This window comes from Gallus gallus, chromosome 2, assembly GCF_016699485.2.
Source record: "Gallus gallus isolate bGalGal1 chromosome 2, bGalGal1.mat.broiler.GRCg7b, whole genome shotgun sequence".
Lineage (NCBI taxonomy): Eukaryota > Metazoa > Chordata > Aves > Galliformes > Phasianidae > Gallus > Gallus gallus.
This window is the reverse complement of record NC_052533.1, coordinates 64,854,676-64,863,293: the sequence shown is the minus strand read 5'-3', so window position 1 is coordinate 64,863,293 and position 8,618 is coordinate 64,854,676. Positions and strand designations below refer to the sequence as shown.

At 55.0% G+C, this 8,618-nt stretch overlaps 1 protein-coding gene across 2 annotated transcripts; it reads right to left on the bottom strand.

The window, feature by feature from the left end:
• Positions 1–1,451: 1,451 nt before the first annotated feature.
• On the bottom strand, positions 1,452–8,305 carry NRN1 (neuritin 1). 2 transcript variants are annotated; one of them, NM_001198731.2, is made up of 3 exons: positions 8,053–8,305; positions 4,782–4,926; positions 1,452–2,196 (listed from the first exon to the last, which is right to left on the bottom strand). In NM_001198731.2, the coding sequence occupies exons 1-3, from the start codon at positions 8,105–8,107 to the stop codon at positions 1,962–1,964; spliced, it is 435 nt and encodes a 144-aa protein (NP_001185660.1). In that variant the 5' UTR covers positions 8,108–8,305; the 3' UTR covers positions 1,452–1,961. The 2 variants fall into 2 exon arrangements, with proteins under 2 accessions (NP_001185660.1, XP_046780218.1); XM_046924262.1 differs by having other exon boundaries at positions 4,782–4,819.
• Between the last annotated feature and the right edge of the window lie 313 nt (positions 8,306–8,618).

Genomic DNA, 8,618 nt, shown 5'->3' with positions numbered 1-8,618 from the left:
CTTTTAGTGGCGGTGGGGATGGAAGGCAGAGGGAGGGCGGTGAGAACGAACCGCGAGCGGAGCGGTGTCTGCCAACGGGATTCTGCACGCAGGATGGATTTTAGCATTAAAAAACCAACATTGCTCGCAGCGCTGAAGGCGCCCGGCGCCGCCGCTCAGCGCATTCGTTGCCGGGATTCAGTCCGTGAGGGAGACGCGGAGCGGCTGCGTGATGGATGGAGCGCTCCGGTGGCTCTTTGCTTACACATTGCATTGCGGGAAGGAGGAGGAAGCGGGAGGGAGAGAAGCGGAGCCCCCGCGCCCCGCTCTTGGCCAAGGGGGGGGGCAGTGGCAGAACCAACCCCTCCCCATCACAACCCTCCGCCGCCAAAGGACGCGTTCCTCTTTGATGTGCACTCCCTATAAAGGCTCCGGGCGCCTATAAATAGCCGAGGGCAGAGCTGCCGCTGCTGCTGCGAAATCAATACCCGCCCCCCCTCCGCCCCCCCAACCTTATTAGCGATGGAAGGGCTCCGGTGCGGCCCGGCCCCTCCGCCGCTTTCTCCTTATGGGGCCCGGAGCGCTCCGCGGGGTGCGGGTCTGCGCGGGGTTCCCCTCTGCGGGGCACGGGGGGAGGATTTATAAAGAGCATTTAAGAAAGAAATGGGGGGGGGGGGGGGGGGAAGATAACAGAAAGAAGGAAGGCTCGGCGTGAGCCGCTCTGCTCTGCCCTGTCCTCGCGTGAACTGGAATAGCCGCTGTTCATCGAGGAGTGGGCTCTGGTTCAGCCCCCCTCGCACCAAAGCCTTCCGGGGTACCCCGGCCACGTTGCACAAAAAGGACGACACCCCCGTTTCAAACAATAATTTTTATTTTATACTTCTGTCTATAGTTTGTAGCAAATCTTTTTTTTTTTTTTTAGTTATTTCTTTTTTTTTTTTTGCTGAATCGACTTTATAATAAACTTTTTATTATTATTATTATTACATTTTTTTCCTCTCTCTCTCTCTCTCTCTCTCTTTTTTTTAAACCGAGGCTCCGTTTATTTATTTACGTACGTATTGATATCCAAAATCATTTCTCACGGTTGATTTTCATGTCTTTTCTTTTCCTTTAGGTTCCCGTTTGAGGCCCCCCCCACCCCCCCCCCCCGTTAGTGACCCCTTCTGCCGGCTACTCGGGGGTTTGCTGGACGTGTGACACCTAAAACAAAGAGGGGGACGAAATTAAAGGCGGTGAGTGCGGGCCGATGTCTCCGTACGGCGACAACGGAAGGGAACCGCGCTCTGCCCGCGGCGCTCCTTCACTCCCGCGGGCGCGGAGACGCATCTCCGTCCTTTTCCCTTCCTTCCTTCCTTCCCTTCTCCTTTAACTCGCCGTTTCCCCTTGAGAAAACACCCTCTTTTTAATTTACCGTCACTGCTTTCATTATTATTCCCTTTTTTATTGTTGTTGTCGTTGCTTTTTTTTTGTTTTCTTTTTCTTTTTTTTCTTATTTACTATTATTATTTCGTTTCTGCAGTGGAATGACCATAAAACAAGCGACCGTGGAGGACAGATGAAGCTGTGAGTTATTCACCAGATGCTGCGTGCGTGGACATCCCCTCGGCCCCACCGCTGGGTCGGGTGGAGGCCCGGAGCCGTTCCTGAGATTTCTGGTGCACGCCGGGGGCTCGAGCTCCTCGATCTCTCTAGATATTGTTTTCTCCTATTTTTGATCTGAAGCGATAGTAAAGCTGAGGTCCGGTTCGGGCTTCACGCCGCTGCCTGTTTGGTAACGTTTGGCAAATAAAACACGGGAAGGAAAAATTAAAAGAGGGGGGTGGGGAGGGAAAAGAAAGAAAAAGAAGGGAGAACGCTTCCACAGTCCTACACGGGTGTTCCGCCACCATCAGCCACCGCCACCGTCACCAACCACAGCCGAGCACAACGTCCCCAAAGCCGCGGACGGACGCTCCTCTCCGGGTGCGGCGTGGGCCCCGCTAGAAGGGCAGCCCCCAGGTGGCCAGAGCGGCCCCCAGTGCCCCCAACAGCACGGGCAGCGCCGGCGGCAGCAGGGACGGGGCTGCACCGCTGCCGCCTCCGCACAGTTCGAACAAGCTGCCCTGGAAATCGAGGTTTTTGGATTCCCGTCTCAGTTTCTCCCACAGGTCTGTCGCTCCTTCCTGGCAATCCGTGAGAGCTGTGAGAGTGCAGGCGTGGAAATCGTCCCAGTACCTGCAAGGGGGGAGAGCAGCCGCCGTCAGAACGGGCACGCGGCACACACCCCCCCCCTCCCCCAATCCTAGGGTCGGGGGGAACCGAGAGTCCAATATCCCCCGCCCTACGAGCTCCGGGCTGCCCCATGCTTTGAGCTGTGTGGCCGAGAAAATGGCTTTTCGGGGTCCCTGCGCTATACTGGGAGCCCGCGGGCTCGTCAGGAGGTATGCGGGACCCGGCGTTAGAAACCCCCAGGAGGGCTCTCGCTGAGGGCGCAGGAAAGGAGGTAGGAAGGATGAGGATGAGGAAGGAAGGAGCAGCTCCCCCGGGAGCCGCGCACCGACTCGGGGAGAGGCGGTGGGGACTCCCCCGCGCCGTGCCAAGGGCCCGCGGGCGGCGAAGGGTTTCTCCTCCCCCGGGGTACTTCCCGGCCCTTCCCACGCACTTTCCCTTCTCTTTTTATCCACTTCCTCCCACGTACCGCCTCATCCTCCCACTTCCCTCCCTACATACGTGGTGACAAACCCCCTTTTGTCACTTTTCTCCCCAAATTTGTATTCTTCCTTTCCTTTCCTTTCCTTTCCTTTCCTTTCCTTTCCTTTCCTTTCCTTTCCTTTCCTTTCCTTTCCTTTCCTTTCCTTTCCTTTCCTTTCCTTTCCTTTCCTTTCCTTTCCTTTCCTTTCCTTTCCTTTCCTTTCCTTTCCTTTCCTTTCCTTTCCTTTCCTTTCCTTTCCTTTCCTTTCCTTTCCTTTCCTTTCCTTTCCTTTCCTTTCCTTTCCTTTCCTTTCCTTTCCTTTCCTTTCCTTTCCTTTCCTTTCCTTTCCTTTCCTTTCCTTTCCTTTCCTTTCCTTTCCTTTCCTTTCCTTTCCTTTCCTTTCCTTTCCTTTCCTTTCCTTTCCTTTCCTTTCCTTTCCTTTCCTTTCCTTTCCTTTCCTTTCCTTTCCTTTCCTTTCCTTTCCTTTCCTTTCCTTTCCTTTCCCCCCTTCTTCCCCTTCCTTCTTCCCTCCTTCGAAGCAGTACCATGGCCTCTAATTTATGAGCACTCCACGCCGGTTGTAGACTCCCAGTGTTTGCTACATTTGTAATAAATAATGAGCTACTGAGGAGCCGGAATCTGAGAGTGTGCCTCTCCTGCAGTATTTCTGCTGCCACTGCATCTCCCAGAGGAAAATTCAGTCTCTCCCCATCTTCTTTCAATGCACATCCCAGGGCAAGGACGGTGGGAGGTGGTGGGGAAGGATCCTGCTCTGAGAAGCTTCTGTAGGTCGGGGCCACATCTGGTCCAGCACCCCGGGGTCGAAGGACATCATGTTGTAACCTCACAGCCCTGAGTATTTATCCTTCCTGCAGGACACGAGGTACACCGTGCTCCGGCATCCACAGCATGGTGCCAAATATAGAAGGTGCAGGAAAGCTCGTGCTTGGCTCTCAGATTACCGGGCATGAAGAGAGGAGAGAAGAGTGCAGTGCTCTTCTCTTTTCTTTCTCCCTTCCCTTTTCCTCCTCCTCTTCCTTTTCCTTTTCCATTTCCTTCTCCTTTTCCTTTTACCCCTCCCTTTCCTTTCCTTCATTTTCCCATCACACTTTCCCATTTCCCGTCTGTTTCCCATTACATTTTCTGATTTTCACGGGCCAACTCCGGGAAAAAAGAAATATTCCAAACATATTTGTATCCAAGGACCTTATCTCGTTTCTAAATATTTCTCCCAGCGGGGTGTGTTTGTGCCAGAAAACAGCAGCCAGGAGACAAGAGATGCCCTGTAGATACCCTATCCTGAGAGACTTTTCTTCAAACAACGAAATTCCCCTTTTGTGCCCAGCAAGAGGGATCCCTTCATATTTGCCTCTTCCCTTTCCTTCCCTCTGGGCCAGGAGCGAGGATGAAGCTGCTAGCATGGGAAGGGAAGGGAAGGGAAGGGAAGGGAAGGGAAGGGAAGGGAAGGGAAGGGAAGGGAAGGGAAGGGAAGGGAAGGGAAGGGAAGGGAAGGGAAGGGAAGGGAAGGGAAGGGAAGGGAAGGGAAGGGAAGGGAAGGGAAGGGAAGGGAAGGGAAGGGAAGGGAAGGGAAGGGAAGGGAAGGGAAGGGAAGGGAAGGGAAGGGAAGGGAAGGGAAGGGAAGGGAAGGGGGAGGAGAAGAGCTAATGCCGTGCTTTATATAGGGGCTGAGCTCTGTTTTTGATTGCATTTCGTTTTGTGAGGAATCGCCTCCTCAGCCAGTGAGCGTGTGACTCGAGGGTGTCATAACTACAGGGATGGCACCTCTCCGTGCAAAGCAGAGGGGAAAGGACAGAAGCAAGGGGATGGGGCTGGAAATAAATAAATAAAATAATAAAATGATAATAATTAAAAAAAAAAAAGGCAACATCCAACAAATCCAACCCAACCAAAAAAAAAAAAAAAAAAAAAAAAAAGCCACCCACAACAGACTCAGAGAGGGGAAAATCGAACCAAAAATGTCGTGACAGCTCCCCCCAGCCTTTGCTGGTCCCCACATTTGCCCCCAAACATCAGATCCTGCCTTATTCCTGCCGCCTCCCCTCCCACTCCCCCCCTTATTCCCAGCCCCATCCCACTCCAGGGCCCGAAGGCGAGAGGAAGGACCTACGCGCAGATCGTTTGCAGGTTTCTCTTGTCGTCCAGGTCCTGCGGGTAGTTGGCCATGTTATCGCCCAGCCGCAGCAAACAGTCCGAGAAGCCCCGAAAGACCGCATCGCACCGCCCCGCCGCTCTCACCGCCTGCACCAGGTGGGCTGCGGGGCAGGGGCACAGGTCAGCGCCGCGACCATGCATTCATGATTTGTTTTCTTTTCCCAATTTCTTTTTTTTTTGGGAGGGGGGGGGGGTGGGGAGGGAAGGAGGAGGTGAAGAGGGGAGGGGATGCGGGGCCGCGCTCGCTCCTTTGTTGGCAGCGCAGCGCTGGACGGGTGCGGGGCCGCGCTGCCGGGGGTGGCCGGGCCGGTGTGGTGTGGGGTTGGGGTGGGGGGGAGGGGTTGCGAGACGTAGAATGAAATAGCAAAAATGCAATGAAAGAATACACAATAAAACCGAACGATACGGAATGCAACGAGATGCGGTGAAAATAATAATAGTAATGAAACAACAAATAAGATAAGCCAAGCCAACCCGAACCAAAACAATGTGAAATAGCACCAAGAGTGAGCCGCGGCGCACGAGGAGAGCCGTCCCCACGGCCGCTCGCACAGATGGAACCAAAGAACCACCAACCCGGCAGCAACAGCCGCCGGCGAAGAGATGGGTGATGGGATGCCGGGTCCCCATGAAGGAGCGCGTGTGCCCGCACGGAGAGACGCGGAGGCGGGCAGCTGGGGGGCACCGCGCCTCGGTGGGGGCCGCGTGTCCCTGCCCGCGATGTTATGGAGGCATGGCAGCGTCCCCGACCCCAGGCAGGTAAAACAAAAGCCGAGAGGGCAGCGCGGTGCCCATCAACTCGCGCCCATCCCACCCCTGAAGCGCAGGGCGAGAGGAGGAGAAGGGCACCCGAGGGGCTGCGCTGGGGATGAGGGCTCGGAGAGCCCCGGTGGCGGGGGGTCAGGGGAGGGATGAGCGGGTTCAGAGCCCCCGGCCCAGGGGCAGCCTGCGCATAGCGTACACCTCCCCAGAGCCGCCCCCAAACCCACCACCACAATAATTACGTTAATAACAATAATTTTTTTTAAAAAAGCAAAAGCTTGAACGACAGCTGCGTTCTCCCGGTGATCCTGACGGCTCCCTCCCAACGCGGGGTATTCAATGATTCTCCCGAAAGAGGTCGCCCCGCACTGCCCCCGGCCGTTCCCCGCCGCCACCCCCGGTAGCGCAGAGGCCGCTGCCTCCTCCCGGGGCTGCTCCGTCCCGGGCACCTTCCGCCGGGCTCCCCCCCGACCTCCCTCCGTCACCTTCCCCAGAGTCGGGATTTCGGGCCGCTGCACAAACCCACAGGGAAAGAAAGGGTCTTATTTCGCGAATGAAAAATCCTCTCTCGGTTGAGTCAAATGAGGGCAAATGAGATGAAATCCACCTCCACGCGAGGAAACGAAAAACGCGAGGGAAACGAAAGACAGCGTCCAAATATCGCCTTCCCCTTTGCTTACTCTGCACTACAGAAAATGGCCTTCGGGAGAGCTCAGCCCCGTCACAATGGTACGAGCGGAGGGCTTTGCAGCGCATCTTCCAGAGGTCAACATTTCAGCGCAGTGTTTGGTTTTGTTTTGATTTGATTTTCCCTTCTATCGACGAGGAAATGCTTAACGCAATTAGCCTCGTTTCGCCTTCTCCCCCTCTCCTTTCCCTCCTGCTTTATTCTCTCTCTCTATCTCTATATTTATTTGCATTATTGTTATTTTTCCTGCCGGTACCCACAGAACGCCGCAGACGCTGTGTGACCGCAATAGCACCGCGGAACATTTCCCATTGGAGCAGAATTCCTTCGCAGGGAAATGTCGCCAAGGGTCCTTCGCACCTCCCGTCGGGGCAGTAAGGGACGGTGACACCGCAGCCGTCCTCCCACCGCAGCCCGGCTTTGCACAGCGCTCGGGACATACATATTCAACACATACGCCATGTATATCCCTTAGAATTTACCCGTGCAGGACCAGCGTGGCCCTTCCCCCGGATTCTGCAGCTCGACAAGCACTTCCAGCAGAGAAATGCTGAATTGAGCCAACCCGAGAGCGAACCAACACAAAAGCAGCAGCGACAGAGAGCGAAATGCTAAAGAACGGGCTCACAAAACCACACACGGGCGCGGAGGGAAACCGGTCCTATTTTAAGTCACTCAACATATACAGATTCTTCTCTTTCTGTTTTTAGACCCACGCGTATTTTCGAGCGGCTCTCCGAGCACAAAACTCAGCGTTGGGGCAGTGGGATCCCACGATATTGTCCAAAGCCCCGCGTTGAAGCCGGTTTGGTTTTGTTTTTGTTTTTTTTATCTTTTTTATTTTATCTCATTTGACCTGAGCTGATTTTATTGTACCTGGTTTCATCGTATCTGATTTTATTCCACCCGATTTTATTTTCACTTCACCGTTCCGTTCCGCTTTGCTGTTATCTCACGGCTATTTCATTCCGTTCGTCCTATCGAGGCAGTCGCTGGGCTCTCTTTGCTCCGAGGCTGCCCCGTGAACGGGGACGCCTGCGAGTCCCCCAGCGGGAGCCCTGCGGCTGTCCCCCTCCTTTTCTAACCCAAAAAACCCCACCAACCCCCACCCCTCGCCCTCCAAAAAGCCCGCAATCAAAAAAATTATCACCAAACTTTCATCCCGATCTCCCGCAAGCCATTTTGTACCCCTTTCTATTTCCCCGTCCCTCGGGGGAGGGGAGGGGGGGATTTCTCAGCGCTTGGAGTCCCCGAATTGTCGACTGTAAAGGGATGCGGAGTGGGGGGGATCCAAAAAGCGAACGCGGTCGTTCGTGGGGACGGGGGGAGAAAAGGAAGAAACAATAATAAATAAAGCGAACGTGGAACGAACACGCACGGATTTAGGAAAACGACCGAGCAAAGTGATTTCTTCCTGTGGACCCCTGGCGCATAGGATTGAGGAATGGCAAAAACGCCGTCCGAAGGGATGGGAATGGGATGAGGATAGGTGTGGGATGGGAACGGCGATGGGATGGGATAGGAATGGGGATGAGATGGGATGGGGATGGAATGGAAATGGGATGAGATGGGATGGGATGGGGATGGGGACGGGAACGGGAAGGGAAAATGGGAATGAGAAGGGGAATGGGAATGGGAATAGGAATGGAACGGGATGGGATGGCGATGGGATGGGATGGGGCAGGCAGGGTCCGCTCCGCAGCTCGGCGCAGGGCAGCCCCCGCCGCACACATCGCCCGGGGCTCGGGGCACAGCGGGGATTTGGCGGTCCACTTACCTATCTGTACAGCGAGGATCAGAGAAATGTATCTGCCGTTCAACTTAAGTCCCATCCTACATTTAGTAAAACCATTTGCGACTGCAGATCTTTAAATAGTTACTTTGGAGAACGTGGGGGAAAGCTGAAAAATAGGCATTGCCAACAAGTTCCGAGCAGCGGAGGACTTTGCACACAAGGGGGGAGACGGAGGTGAGGGAGAGAAAGAGGGAGAAACAGGGAGCGGGCGAGGAGGAATAGCTGGGAATGGTTCGCTCCATTAGGAGGGGGCGGAGGAAGTACAGCCTCACGCCCACGGCCGGCCCTGACGTGGGGGGATGACACTGACGGATTTTTTTTTTTCTTTCTTTTTCCCTCCTCCTTTTTAATATATATATATATATATATATTTCGTGTGCCCCTTGCAAGAGAAACGCCATTTATAGGCATCGCGGGCTGCGCGCACCCGGCTTCCTGCGTCCCCCCGCCCCGTTCGTGGCCGAGGAAGCACCGCGCCGCCGGGACCCCCCCCTCCAGTGCTCCCCTCGGCCCCCCGGGGGTCCCGTGGGGCGGCGACGAAGGAGGGG

What these genes read in the sequence shown, in the direction of transcription:
- NRN1 (XM_046924262.1), bottom strand. Translation starts at nt 8,107, where the DNA reads ATGGGACTTAAGTTGAACGGCAGATACATTTCTCTGATCCTCGCTGTA. An exon ending in GATCCTCGCTGTACAGATAG is followed by an intron (nt 4,820 to 8,052) that starts GTAAGTGGACCG and finishes AACTACCCGCAG; the next exon opens with GACCTGGACGACAAGAGAAA. An exon ending in AACCTGCAAACGATCTGCGC is followed by an intron (nt 2,197 to 4,781) that starts GTAGGTCCTTCC and finishes CCCCCCTTGCAG; the next exon opens with GTACTGGGACGATTTCCACG.